Source organism: Neomonachus schauinslandi, chromosome 5 (genome assembly GCF_002201575.2).
Source record: "Neomonachus schauinslandi chromosome 5, ASM220157v2, whole genome shotgun sequence".
NCBI classification, from domain to species: Eukaryota; Metazoa; Chordata; class Mammalia; order Carnivora; family Phocidae; genus Neomonachus; species Neomonachus schauinslandi.
In genome coordinates this window covers 110194983-110210309 of record NC_058407.1, presented here as the reverse complement: position 1 = coordinate 110210309, position 15327 = coordinate 110194983, and the positions used below count along the sequence as shown (strand labels likewise).

Below are 15327 nucleotides of genomic sequence, written 5' to 3'. Positions count from 1 at the left end.
CACTGTTTAGAAGTCAGTGCTAATTCCACATTTCTGACCTAAGCAGGTGTCTTCAAGCCATCTGGAGTGTGGTTTATAAAGACTACTTAATCTCAAGACTTTTTATTAAATAATATGAATACATGACAGTCATATTTATGGAATATAAACCCTACCACATTTAGAAGCAACAAGTAAGATTTCAGATGAACTTGGTTCTGGAAGATGGATGCGTCCCCTATTTTGGAATGTGCGGCAGCTCCTTGAAATTGAATTTATGTATGGGGCAGATGATTCGTGTGTCCCACTTACCTAGTACGCACAGCACCTTCCTCAGTCCAGTCCCCCCTCACACTTCTGTGGGCATGCACCCCTGCAGAGCGGAAATGCAAATGGAGGACGAGCCCATGGTGAAGGTCAACTTTGCACTGATCTTCAGCCTTTGCAAGCCTGTCGTTCACCTCTCCAGAGGTGATCATATCACTGGGGAATATTAGTTTTTCTGTTTTCATGCTGGGTTTTCTTCCTGTGTGGCGGCAGCTCTGTCGTCTTGCCCAACCCCAGGCACGCTCCCGCGGAGGCCCATGGGGTTGGTGCCCCGCAGCCTGGGGGCCCCTGCACACAGTGTCAGAGGAGCTAGATTTGTATCTCATCCTTGGGCAAACCGTGTAACAGCTTCCTAATCTGCAAACCAAGGATGATGATAGTGCCCGTGGTGTGCTGGGGCCCTCTCGCACCTACTCGCGAGAGTGAGCATGTGCCTCTCTTTCAGCTTGGAGTCCAGAGAGTCCTGTGGGAAGCTTGAAAATCGGCCATAGTGGGAGTATTGACACCATCAGCAAAGACTGCAAAGCATGTGCTTAGCGGAAGGGGGCGGGAGAGCAAGAGGAAGGAGCCCGTTATTAAACGTTTCTCAGCACAGCACTGAGTGGTTCAGGCCTCATGGGGTCTTACGAAGATAATTAAGATTATACCTGGAATATGCCTACTTAGAGAAGAAAAGTACATAGTGCTTAGTTCCTTATTCTTCCCCCCTTCATTTCCTCCTCCATTCTAAGCCAAGTTTTCATGAGCCTTTCAGACCTATTCACCATGCTTTGATTTCTTAGTTGTTTGAAGGCATGTGTTACTTTACCATAATTTCAACCCTGGAGGAAAGCATGTTCATAACCTAGACAAGTTGCTGATTTTCTGAGGAAGAGAAGAACACAGAGAGGTTGCGTGATTAATCCAAGCTTCCACAGCTATGGGCGAGTAGCTCCAGAAGAGGGTGTCCCTCCCAACCGAGGCGTCCAACTCTCAGCTCAGCCATGTTGTTACCCGCTGACGCCACACCACCTGCCTGTGCTGTTGTAATTCTTCCCTTGCACAAAAAGGTCATAGTAATATAACTATAAATAAACTAAAAAAGCTACCATTTAACTCCCTGAAATAAAATTTTTACTTGTAATCCACACACATGTATTTCACTATGTATAACAGTCATGTAACTTTTGTTTTGCATTTTTTGCACTTAACATCATATATCTTGATTCACATTGACTTAAAACATTAGTAATGGAATAATTTAATTTTTAGCTTTCAGAAAGAGTTCTGGCTTGAAGATAAAGAACAGCTTGCTAACCACAGAAGAAGAATCGATGCTAAGATTTTAACTGCACTTCCGAAAGGTGAGACTTTCTCTAAATGGCTGACCAGTGTCCTGGGCACATAAGTATTGTGTCACCTGATTTTCATTGAGGGGAAGTCATTCCCTAATCTCCAGCGTATACCCTCCATTGTGTTCCTTTCTGCCTCTTCCAAGAATTAACCTCAATGAAGGTATACCTCCCTTCTTGCGTGTTTCATCTACACCTTTCTCTGTGTCCTTTCTTGTTCATTTTAGGCATCCTTGGGTATTCCCTGGGCACCGGGTGGGGAGGGTGACAGAGGGAGCCAGCATAGAATCAACCTTCATTATCTCTCCTACCTTTCACTTTCTCCAGGGGCAGTGAGTTTTGCTCATAAGCCCGTATCTACTCCGTCCACTCTGCCCACTCCCTCCGCCTCTTGGTGCTTGCCAGGGTTGTTGCATTTACACTGAGTATCTTAGAGCTCCCTGCCAAGCAGCACGCTGGGCTTCCAGTGCACACTGTACCTTACACATCTCCTTCCCCAGGTAGGCACTCAGATGTTCGGTGAATTAGTATTTTCATTGGGAAAGATGGAAGTGCAATAAAACATTTGCACCTGCCATCAGCAAACTACCCCTGTGTTTTGCCTGAGAAATGATGTAAACATTAACCAGATCTTTATGTCCCCCAACTCTAACACTGGCAGAGGGGAGTACCAGCTCACAAACTGCCTTCATCCCAGATCAGCTGTGTAGCCCTTACTTCAGAAAAAACAGGTTTGATGAGAGGTCAGATTTTTTTTTTTCTTTTTTGTCCTCTGAAAGAAAAAAACAAACATGAGATCAAACCCAAAAGAAATTAGACCAGAAAAAAAATATTCTTTTAATAGAAACTAAATCTAGTTTAAAAGGCCCACTGATAAATGGGCGTACATCCTGAGGAACTGAATAGGTGATATGCTTAGACATAGTCTAATGAGGATGGATATTTGAAGGACCCCAGGGATTTGGCCTTGTGGAGAAAATTTAAACAGGGACATTTTGCAATTTTCAAGTATTTAGAAAACTGTCAACTGGAATACAGACTTATTCCATGTTGCTCCAGAGGCCCTAGAACAAGAATACTGTGTTGAATTACAGGGAAGTAGGTGAGATTTCAAAGGAGAGAGACAGTTCTGATAGTTCGTGGGACCTGCGAATGAAATGGGCTGCATTACGATCTCATTTGCTCCTGTTGGCTGTTCAAGGAAGGTCATAGGCTTCCATGGGAAGGGCACATGCTGTGGGTTCCCGCCTGGATGGCGTGACATGGAAGGGCCCTTCTGATTTTTTAGACTCTTTGTGAAAGACAAAGAAACTCTGGTTAATCTGGGTCAAACTTAACAATCGATGAAGATGATTCAAACAAAGTACAAGAGTGAACAGATTGACTTTAGCAGGATCTTGGAAGATTGGAATGATAGGCAAAGTTCTATAGCAAAAGCTGCTTCGCTCATCCTCTTCATCTACCCTGGTCCTTTTCTTGGTGAGCAATAGTACTCGCAATATTAGAGTCAGAAAAATTAGAAACAATATATGAGATGTGAGGTTCTTTTCAGGTTCAACAGCTTGTAACTCCACATATGCCAAAATTTAAGAACACGTAAGTTGATTAACCAGTTTCATTAGAAAATGTATCATAATTGGTTATAAAAAACTTTTTCACAAATCAAAGATAACACCATGTATTTATCAGATTTATGTTTCCAAGTTCACAAGATCTTCAAAACATGCTTAAAAAGTATCAGAGCCTCTCCTCCCCCGAATTTCGTGTAAATTCCCCATAGTCTTATTTTACACTCCGCACTTTACGAATTCAGGCAGGCATGTTTGGAAAGACCCATGTATTACCGATAATCTCAGTTCTCCATCTTAACGAATATTTTAACGATTCTGTCAGCTCTTGGCAATATAATGGTGAAAGTAGGAATTGATTACAACTTTTCATGGCATAGAGTTTTATGTCTGTTTATACGTTTACAGAAGTTTCTGTTCATTTAGTGAGGAATTCTTGCTTTTGTGAAATTGAGCATTGAAATGATCATTGGCTTTTTCTGTAAAGGGGCTTCCTTTAACTGTGTATCACAAACATTCTCCAAGGGTTAAAAACCTTTACTTATGTAAAGATGATGCTATTAAAATATATTTTCCACTTAAGAATTATGAAATGAACCAAATATATTACTCTACTTTCTTGATAGCTTTCTTGAGATATAATTCAAACAGTATACAATTCATCCATCTAAAGTATACAGGTCAGCAGCTTTTAGCATATCCACAGAGCTGTGCATCCATCACCACAGTCAGTTCTGGAACACTGTCATTATCCCAAAAAGAAATCCCATACCTCTCAGCTATCACCACCCCCCCGCCCTTATTGCTCTAGTTTTGTAATCACTGATTTTATAAGCTGCTTGTCTTTGTATCAGTGGCTGCCATCCAAGTGTAAAAGTTAAAGTGTGTTACTGCTCTGGGAAGTCAGATCTGTTTTCAGGACATTCTGGGTCTGGCCTGTGCTCTTAGCCTGTCAAATGCAGGGTGGGAGAGAGGTGTTCTTGGCAGTCCCCTGCCACTTCTGTTTCTTTGGAAGATTCTACTGTACTTGGGTTTGGATGCCTGAACTCAACAATAACTTTACCAGAAAGCCTGTTTCTCTGGGCTTATTAAAGAAGCGGTGTCCCCCAAGAAAACTGCCCAGCAGACCTCATTATGCCGGGTATTGGCATTATATATTATGATAAAGCATGTTAGGCAGTGAAATAACTTTATAAAGTATGATAGCCCTGATGTCAATTACCCTTAAATTACCTGACTCGGAAAATGACCATCCGATTCCCATCAAAACTAACTAAAGAAATAGACTCATAGAATCTGTATTGCCACAGAAACACCATTCGGAATTACTCAGACAAGGGCAGCAGGCTAAGATAGCAGGTGCAATGAGGAATAATTTAGTATATGTCACAGTTTTAATGTACTTGAAGGCAAAGTAGAAAATTCATTAAAACAGAGGTTAGATCAACAGTGCCTGTTTAGATCTGTATTATATGATGACTAGTATTACTAATACTGGAACCATTTATGAATTGTACACATTACGCCACAGCATACAATCAATTGAATTATGACTGCTTAATCCAATTTTATTTTATTTTTTTAAAGATTTTGTTTATTTGAGAGAGAGAGAGTGTGTACAGGCAGGGGGAGTGGCACAGGGAGAGGGAGAAGCAGACTCCCCGCAGATCAGGGAGCCCAATGTGGGGTTCGATCCCAGGACCCTGAGATCATGACCTGAGTTAAAGGCAGATGCTTAACCAACTGAGTCACCCAGGTGCCCCAGCTTAATCCAATTAAAAAATATTCTTATTTCCTGTTTTAAGGAAATATACACTGATGAATTTAGAGATAAAGGAATATCATGCTCCAACTTACTCTTGAATGGTTCAGAAAAATTAATACGTAGGGGTGCCTGGGTGGCTCAGTCAGTTGAGCGTCTGACTCTTGGTTTTGGCTTGGGTCATGATCTCAGGGTCATGGGATGGAGCCCCACGGCCAGCTCCTTACAGGGTGTGGAGCCTGCTTGGGATTCTCTCTCTCCCCTCTCCCTCTGCCCCATCCCACACTCATGCTCTTGCTCTCTGTCTCTCTCTCTCTCTCTAAAATAAATAAATAAATCTTTAAAAAAATAATATGTAAATATGTGTACATGCATGCATATGTATACATATATAACACATGTAAATATGCATATGGAAAAGGATAAAAATAAACCAAATGTAGTAAGTAAAGTATAAACATGTTATGAAACATGTCTTGATTTTTCTGTAAGTCTGAAATTATATAACAGTTGTAAAGAAAAGACAGCTTTTGGTAGATCATAAACAGTACCTGTATTCTGTATGCTGTATTCTGTATACCTGTATTCTGTAAACTGTATTCAAGACTATCATCCAGATGATACCTGTGATAGTGCTTTATGAATGAAACAATGGAGGGCAACATAGATTTCCACAGCTGGGGTGACTTCTGTGATTTCTTAGTGTTAGCTCTTTTTTAATGCTTTATAATAAACCTGACCAAAAATTCCAACCGGAGGGCCTAATGAGGACTGCAAGAGCCCAAAAGAGGTTGTTGTTTTTTGGTTTTTTGGTTTTTGGTTTTTTTCCTGGAGAGGGTCAGAAAAAGTATGCACACATCAGCAATTCAAATAAAACCTATTCTCTTTCCTACAACTGAAGTATTTTCCCATGGAATAGATATATACTAGAGTAATTATATTGCATGTTTGCTTTACTAATTTTACTTTTAAATTATAGTCTTGGGAAAGGAAGCTTCTCTATTACTTCTTTTGTCTTCCACATCATTTCTTTCCCCTGTAATCTCATGTCTATAGGATTGAAGCAAATCTGGGTAACTGAAAAATAGATTTGTTACAAAGAATAGACAGAGAGGTAATTTGTTTGCTTAAGGGATTTTTTTTATATAAGATTCACTATGGATTTCCACTAAGAATGAATAAGCTTGCTGATACATTTATTTATTTAATTTTAAAGTAATCTCTACACCCAGCATGGGGCTCGAACTCACCATCCCAAGATCAAGAGCCGGGTGCTCGACCGACTGAGCCGAAGTGCCCCTAGCTTGCTGATACGTTTAAAGTTTATGGTTTGATTTATGACTTCATTTCACTCCTCAGTAAATAATTGGAGAGGACTATAGCTTATAGGCTTGAAACGGTTTTGAGTTTGAATCTAGGTGTGGTTGAAAAGAATGCAGTCCTGGCTAGTGGTGTCTGTCATTGGGATAACCTAGAGCACAGGCATCCAGGGGCCTGGCTGCTTATTTGAATCTTTGTTCTGGGGTTGGTGCTTCTCAATCCCAGACAGTGACGTCCGCAGGGGGCTTTGGAAACAAGTGGGAGCATTTTTGCGTCATGGCAACTGGTAATGATTAGGCATTTGGTAGGGGAGCGAAGGATACTTAACATCCTGAGGTGCAGGACTCACGAAGAAATTTTTCACTCTAAAGGCCATTAGCACCCTGTGGTGATCTGTGATCTGTTCCAGAGCCAACTGATGAGTGTGTGACCCTGAGGAGGTGTACCTGAACATCTGCTAAATGCTATCCTCAGACTTATAGCAGTGAGACTTACAGCATTCACTAGTGGGCTGCCCAGCCTGTTCTGTGCAGAAAAGAACAGAGATCACCATGGACAGTAGGATAACTTGGCTAAACCCCCTGCCCACCTTTTTCCCACTGCCCCAGGCTTCTTGGGGTTCAGTTCCTGGGATGAGTGACTATTCTGACCATTAGCCTATTCCCTTCTTATATTATCTTAGTATTTACAGAATACTGAAACAGGTAGGTAATGGCAGAAGGAGAAGTATAGTTTTGTTGTGGGCATTTGCATAGTCTACCAGCTAGTTGATCATTGCTTCTAGAATATGGGAAATAAAGAATGCCAGGAAAATTTGTTACTTAGCTTTTTCACTATACTGCTGGAATCTTTTTTTTTTTTTTTTAATATTTATTTATTTATTTGAGAGAGCGAGAATGAGAGAGAGTACATGAGAGGGGGGGGGTCAGAGGGAGAAGCAGGCTCCCCGCTGAGCAGGGACCCCAGGATCATGACCTGAGCCGAAGGCAGTTGCCCAACCAACTGAGCCACCCAGGCGCCCTGGAATCTTTTTTTTTAAATGTCTTTAGTTACATAATTTCTATAGAAAAATTTAAAAATTAAAAATTTAACAAAATAGAAGTGATTTTCAGTCTCAAATTAGGATGAAAAAGTGTATCTTAACTTGTCCAATAGAAGTTATAGGACACTCTGTGCATTAAATTAATATTTTTATCCTTGTCTTAGTCCATTTGGGCTTCTACACCAAAATACTATAGACTGGGTGGCTTTTAAAGAGCAAAAATTTATTGCTCCTAGCTCCGGAGGCTAGATCAGGGATCCAGCATGGTTGGATTCTGGTGAGAACCCTCTTCTGGCTTGCAGACTGCCACGTTCTCACTGTGCCTCATGTACAAGGGGGGAGGGAGCGCTCTGGGGCCCTCTTCTATAACGACACTAATCCTACTCCTGAGGGTAGAGCCAATCATCCCCCAAAGGTCCTACCTCCTAATATCATCACTTTGGGTGATGGGGATGCATTTGGGTGGGACATGAACATTTAGACCGTAGCATACCTAGTTGAAATAATTTGGGTGGAGGAAATGTCAGTGGTGTTCTGCTCTGTAAGACCCTAGTAATATAGTGTTTCTCAGTTACGAGTTTGACACATTGAGTCCGAAACCTACCTTTCAGAGCACTTGGAATTTGGTTTCAGTAGCTTCTGGAGCGATCTTATGAAAAATATGGCCCCTTGCTCTTTTGGGGGTTAAATAATTAATTGATACTCTTTGGTTTATATCATCCTTGAAAATATTTTCAAAATATGCTCTACCAGTCATTGAAGTTTTATCACCATAATCTTGCTGGAGCTAATTGGTTAACTGGGAAGCCATTATTAGTCAAGCTTCCTCAAAAGGCATCATGGCAGGACGCACCATTACCCCTATACCCGTCTTCCGAATAGGAACATACTTGACACTGCAGAGCAAGTGCACCTCTGCCTGCAGCTGCTCTGGTTCCTGGCAAAGCCAGTTGAGGGAGAGACTTTTTTTGAAGCCAACTATTTTTTTTTTTCTTTAATTCAATTAGCCAACCTATAGTACATCATTAGTTTTTGGTGTGGTGTTCAGTGATTCATTAGTTGCGTATAACCATCTTAACAGAAGTCAATCTAACTGGAATTGTAAGGCAGCTATCATTTAAAAATAAATAAAAACAAGGCTTGTATCTCCGAAGACAAAGGGCAATATAAAAAAGGTGTGTGTGTGTGTGTGTGTGTGTGTGTGTGTGTGTAGCTCTGAATCATTACAAAAATGACAACTTAAAAAAAGTAAAAAATAGAAATGAAAGCAATTGAAAGTTAAATTCCAGAATTCAGGGGCGCCTGGCTGGCTCAATCCATAGAGCATGTGACTCTCAACCTCAAGGTCATGAGTTTGAGCCCCACGTTGGACACAGAGTTTACTTTGTTTTATTGTTATTATTATTTTAGAGAGTGGGGGAGAGAAGGGGCAGAAGCAGAGGGAGAAGGAGAGAGAGAATTTTAAGCCGGCTCCATGCTCAGTGTGGAGCCCGATGTAGGGCTGGATCTCACAACCCTGAGATCATGACCTAAGCCAAAATCAAGAGCTGGACCCTTAACCAACTGAGCCACCCAAGCGCCCCAAGATGTAGAGTTTACTTTAAAACAAAAGGAAAATTAAAAAAGGGGCACCTGTGTGGCTCAGTCGTTAAGTGTCTGCCTTCAGCTCAGGTCATGTTCCCAGGGTCCTGGGATCGAGTTCTGCATCGGGCTCCCTGCTCGGTGGGGGGGGTGCTTCTCCCTCACCCTCTGCTGTCTCTCTCTCAAATGAATAAATAAAATCTTAAAAAAACAAATACTTAAAAAAAAGAAATCTGAGCTTCTCCCTCTCCCTCTGCCTGCCGCTCCCCCTGCTTGGGCCCTCTTTCTCTCTCTCTCGCTGTCAAATAAATAAATGAATGAATCTTAAGGAAAAAAAAAAGAAAATTAAAAATATTCCAGCATTCTAGTATGCCTCCGTTGAGTTTCTTCTTTGACTCAGCCTTTCAAAGTTCCATGGGCCCCCAGGGCTGTCGGCAACACCTCTCCCTGGTATTCCTGGGTCCTCAACAGGAGCCACTCAGATGAGCCTTTATAAATTCATGTGACTGAGCAAGAGGTGAGAAGAGAGACCTTTATTTTCCACCAAAGAAACAATTATTTGGCCCCTCAGTGATATCCTTATAGTCAGTATCTCATGAGACCCTCCCAACCTCAGCAGAACATTTGTCTGCTCATCCAGTGTTGCCAGGAGAATTTGGGTTGTTACTTTATCCATCATCCACCCAAATTATAGCAAGGAAACAAATGTTAACATTTCCTTCCAGCGAAAGCCAGTAAGGGGAGGCTTAGGAACTGTGTTAACCCAAACTGCAGTAAATGGCTCTATGCTCCGTTAGGGATGGCTGGAAACAATCAGCTGGTTACAGATTTTTACAGGCTCAATGATAGTGTGAAATAGGAGTGTGGAGAGACACGGTGGTTGTAGCTTGCTGATGAGTGTGTGGAGGTTCTAGTGCTGATCTCTACTTTTGCAGACGTTAGAAGTTTTCCATAATGAAAAGCTTGGAATACTTTATTGAACCTAGTAACAATCAAAAACAGCTAGTGAGATATCTGCTAGCTGGAGAGATCTTAATGTTCAGGCCTCCTCTGACTCCCTTGGATGAAACAGAACTCATTCCTGTTAATCCATCCCTTACTTCTTAGTGCAGCCTGTGACGTGTGTGTGTGGGTGTGTGTGTGTGTACATGCTTCCCATGTGGCATCTGCCCTCTCACACTAGAAGACAGTCTCCAGGAAAACAGGAACTGCGCCAGTTTTGTGTATCTCTGCTGCACGGGAGTCAAGAACAGAAACATAAGTTCAATAAATATACGTTTCATGAATGAGTAGAATGAATGCATGACTACTGAAATCTGGAGTATCTTTTTATTCTTCTCTGTTTTATTTTAGTTGCAGAATTAAGAAAAGTCTTTGAACCAAAGAGGAAAGAATTTTTAGAAATGAAAAGGTAAGAAATGGATTATACCTAATTAGAAAGTAGAAGCGCTTGGTGAAGCAGTATTCACTTTTTCTTGAGAATTGATAGTTTTTGGTGTCCTGCACAGAAAAGAAAGAATTGCCAGGCGCCTCGAAGGAATCGAAACGGACACGCAGCCTATCCTCTTGCCAAGCTGCACGGGGTTAGTGACGCATCGCCTGCTGGAGGAAGACACGCCCAGATACATGCGAGCCACAGACCCGGCCAGCCCCCACACCGGTGAGCATGCTCGCCTGGTCGCTGCCATCACGCAGGCTGCCCGACATGGTCCACGCAGCCTTTTTTATCCAGTGGCGTTGGGAAATGAGATATTCCACAAACGGGAATTGTGTAGATGTACTTATTGAATACACGTTATTTGTGAAAAGCTGCGATGATGCGGATGCCCCGCCTCCTAGGTGTGGTCCTCTGGTATCAGAGCAGTAAGAAATAATTCCTCTTGGCCCACTGATGGGAAACTGATGACGTCATTTCATTCCCCCACTCCCCAGCCTGGGACCCCTAAAGGACAGGAACTGTATCTCCCTCTTGGCACCTTCTAGGCACTGGCACAGGACCTGCTGTCTGAGATCCTCAGTAAGAGTTCACTAGAGGACTGAACGAGACTCCCTTAAACAGAGTAACCAGGTGCCCGGCACAGGGCCCGGCTGCTCGCAGCAGGGAGCATTAAAGGTGAACCTGGACCTTGAGTGGTTAGGGCTCAGTCTATGTGTTAATGCAACAAACATTCTATTTAAATTATTTGAATGTAAATTATTTACATGTCATTTAAAATGTATTGCATATTTATTTCATATTAAACAGTATTTCAAACATAACTTTTTTTGTTTTTGATAACTGTCAACGTTAGGAATATCAAATATTCAACTTGACCTTGGAACAGGATGACCCATATGGGGATGTTCTTCCTACCCCGTCCCTGGCTCTGCAGCTCCGTGCTGCTGCTTTTTATGGCCAGTGTTTTCTAGTTTCTTCCTCAGGGATTGGCTGTCGATCTCACTTTGTGATGTGATCATGTCACTTATCTAGAGTTCCTGATCTTCTATGGCCAGAAAACTAGAGAATTAAGAGTTTTTAAAATTACATGAAGAATCAAGAATAGAGTACCAAAATTTATAGCCAGAAATGAACCCTCATTATGTAAAATGTGTATCTATATATTATATGATAATTTAAGCATCACATATTCGTGAGAAAGGGAAGACTTATTTAATAAAATGGTACTGGGAAAACAGGTTATTGTGCAGTGGGAGAGGGGACATATACGAAACACAAAAATAAGTCCCAATTAATCACATGATTAATTTTAAGAAAATAAAAACATGAAAACATAGGTGACTATTTCATTCAAATTGAATGAAAAAGGACTTTCAAGATGCAGAAACAGCTGTAGAAATCACAAATGACCAGGTCAATTGACTTGACTACATAACAATTCACATCTGTACTCCAAAGAAAATCTTACACATAGACGTCACAGAATATTATACAAGTTTGAAATATTCATGAATAAGATTAAGGTTCATGGTCTCATAAAAATGCATGCAAACCAATAAAAATGACACTATGAATCAATAGGATATAGAGCTTAAATAAGCTTTATCAGATATTCCAGAGAAGAAAAAAGTAATACAAATGGCTAATAAATAAGTGAAAAACACACATATTCTCTTTTTCTAGTAATCAAAGGAAATTTTTAAAATGAACACTTAATGTTTGCAAGTGAACATATATTGCAGATTCAAGTGTAAATTGACGCAAACTTTATAGAAATCAACTTGACAGTCTAGCAAGTCTTTCTGTTACTTTTTGTTAAAGCGATTATACCTTTATCTGTTGTGATAGTAGTCAGAAAATCAGACTGATTAAAAGTTAGAAATAATGAAAAAAAGTGTTAGAAACAATGTAAATGCCCAGGAATATGAGAATGGTTAAATTAGTATGGAATGCCTATTACGTTTGGCAAATTATCAATTTATTATTGATTATTATATATTAGTGATTACTGGTAGAGTTTTACCTTCCTATGTTTTCATGTTAGACATTTTCTGTATCAAGCATGTGTGCTACAATTGGAAAAATCCACTTCTGTAAAAAAAAGAAGAAAACAAACAACACACATGAAGAACCTGGTACTTACAGATATGGCCCATTGCCGTTCTGGTTATTATCAGATCCTGTGAAACCACAGTCTGTCACTTGTCAAGTTACAGTGGCTTAGATATCTGTTATCTTTTCTAGAGGACTCTGAACTCATTCTCTGGCCTCGCACATGAAATATTAAGCTCAAAAACAGAAAGGTAAATAAATAAGAGGCGGCCAGCTGGGAGTGAGGAGCGGAGCTTCCGTGGGGGCGGTGCGGTAGGTGGCTTGCGGAGCCTCGAGGGCTAGCGGATTTCACTGCGGGTCTCGCACTTCTTGCAGCCCAGGTGGTTGCTGTGGCTAGGTACAGCTGTGTGAGAAGAGGTCCTCCGCAGCACGGGCGCTCAGGTGCGTGCTGTGCACAGAACAGAGCGCGGTAAATGTGCATCTGTCCTTGAACTCTGTTGTGTGGTCCCCTTGCAGGCCGGTCCAATGAAGAGGAAGACACTTCGGATTCCTCGGTGGAAAAGCAGACCCGCTCCAAACTCTGCACCGAAACCTCGGGCGTCCATGCTGACTCCTCCTGCGGTTCAGGTCTCATGGACACCCAGGCTCTGGAGTCCAAAGCTGAGAGAATCGCACGGTACAAAGCGGAAAGGAGACGGCAGCTGGCCGAGAAATACGGGATAGCGCTGGATTCCGAAGCGGACTCGGAATCGCACTCCCGTTACCCCAAGTCCAGGAAGGATGCTGATGCTGCTGACAAGAGGGGAGGGAAGGGTGACCAACAGGCCGAGCCAGGCAAAGATTCGAGCTCTCTGTACTCCAGGCCCTGCGTGGTCGAAGCCAAGGACTATGCCCTCCCCGGGGGCGACGGTCTTTCCGACACCGAGGTGCTGCTCAACGTGGAAAACCAAAGACGGGGTCAGGAGCTCAGCGCCACCGGGCAGGCCCGTGACCTGGCCCCCACGGTGGAGAGTTCCTCATCCTTCCCGTTCCCCGGGCGAGACTGCACCTTCAGTGAAGTGCCAAGGTCCCCAAAGCAAATGCACAGCATGTCCCTCTCTTCGCCTCGGCCACCCGCCTCCCCGAGCCACTCAGCTGGCGACCTGCCGCTTCCTTCTGAGGCCAGAGCCAGGTAAGCATTCAGCCCACGCTGGGCTGCTTTACCATCTTTGCCTTGCCTCCCCTGGTCAGGTCTGGGTATCCTTGGCATTCTGTGGAGGGTTCCACAGGTGGCAGAAAGAGGTGAGATAGGGTTTTTAAAATTTCTGCAATATCAAAACAGGTTCTGCCTAAGCAGGAAGCTTCAGCTTCTTCTTTTTAAAAAATGATAAGCTGAACAGGTGTCATGGGGACACTTCCATGGGAGCCTCACTTCAGGACCCTTCTTTTTACATGTTTCTTATATGCCTTTAATAATTGTCTTTTTCTTTATGTGTTTCTCTATAATTATACCCGACTTCTTAGTGATTGGTTTTGTTGCTGTCATTTAAAATCACAAAGCAGAAGGACCACCACTAACACAGTGGAAGGATCTCAGTTCAGGATATGAAGTATGACTGCAATATACCCTGAATATAACCTTAACATATAGCTATGCAAGTATATCAACATGCTGAGAAAATAGCTGTGTAGAAGAGCACCTCATTAAAAAGAATTGTCATACACAAAGACAACAGCTCTCATTTGGGAAAATCAGAAAAGGTATAAAATCAGAAACTCAAATGCCAGAAGAGAATATTTGTTCCTAAACTTAAATTTCTAAATTTAAGTTAAATTTAAATTTTTAAATTTAAAATAAAATTTTAAATTTCTTAATTTAAAATAATTTTTTAAATTTCTAAATTTGAACTAAATTTTTAATTTTAAATTAAATTTAAATATTTAAATTTAAGTAAGATTTAAATATTTAAATTCAGTAAGTGTGATGACCATATTCAAAATGCACTTTACTTAAACATCCTACTTTAAAGTTTGGGGCAATTATCTAGGTAGACTCCTAAGTTTGGGGCAATTGTCTAGGTAGACTCCTAAGTATTTTCAGTCCAAATAGGCATTAGCTTCCCAGGTGAATTGAGGAGAGGTGAGGATCAAGCAAATTTATTCTGGGGGAAAAAAAAAAAAAGGAAAGAAAAAGTATTGGGAAATACTCCTATTTATTTCACACTAGGACAGAGCGGTAAATGTGGTCCTCTTTAGGTGGCAATAATATAACTAAAACAGATCATTTTACTTATTGAAGTTTATTGAGTCAAAGACCTGTCCCTACTTAGTTGATCTTTTACTCTAATATATTTAGAGATGTTAGCATCTTAGAGAATTAAGTACTATAAAACCTGATATGGGGTCCTGAAGGCCTTTGTTTAAGCCTTTGGACTCTGAAATTTTGGAACTGTGACCTGTTGTCTCTTATTTTGAAATGAAAGTCTGTTGTTTGGGAAACCTGTATTTCATAGTAGAAAAAGTGTTCTTGCCTTAGTCTCTATCAAAGCAAACTCTTCATGTGCTTTGTAAACAGGGTAAAGAAAGCTGACAGTCCAATTTAGAAAGGAAATTAGATATTTACAATTACATGTGTTTAAAGAAAATTTAGAGTCTAATTTCTGATTACCGTATTATGAAAACTTGAGTTGTTAACATGGCATCCAGGTTAGTCACCTAGATCACATATAATAGATCCTCAGTGAGATCCTGAATCAGTTTAATAATAACTAAAACTTGGTTGAATGCTCCAGGTAAAAAGATAGGATACTTAATAGTTTTGTGTGAATTAAAATCTTAATATTAAAAAACGTCTATAACGTAAAATTTTAAGAGGTATTTCTTTCTCAATTATTTGAAGAAGCATATTACTTGGAAGTTTCCATAAGCCTAACCTCAGCCTCTTAGCA

General features: G+C 41.2%; 1 protein-coding gene and 1 long non-coding RNA gene across 2 annotated transcripts in view; both read left to right on the top strand.

The window, feature by feature from the left end:
• Nucleotides 1-1619, top strand: part of LOC110577248 — a 133362-nt gene extending 131743 nt beyond the window's left edge. Inside the window, exon 4 of the long non-coding RNA XR_002480110.1 lies at nt 1558-1619. This is a non-coding gene — a long non-coding RNA (uncharacterized LOC110577248). The remainder of the gene's footprint in view (nt 1-1557) is intronic.
• Nucleotides 1620-1641: 22 nt separating this feature from the next.
• SVIL (supervillin) overlaps nt 1642-15327 on the top strand; it is a 92096-nt gene continuing 78410 nt past the window's right edge. Inside the window, exons 1-4 of the mRNA XM_044915513.1 lie at nt 1642-1649; nt 10264-10321; nt 10419-10570; nt 12917-13571. Coding sequence (XP_044771448.1) covers nt 10314-10321; nt 10419-10570; nt 12917-13571 — 815 coding nt within the window. The 5' untranslated portion in view covers nt 1642-1649; nt 10264-10313. The remainder of the gene's footprint in view (nt 1650-10263; nt 10322-10418; nt 10571-12916; nt 13572-15327) is intronic.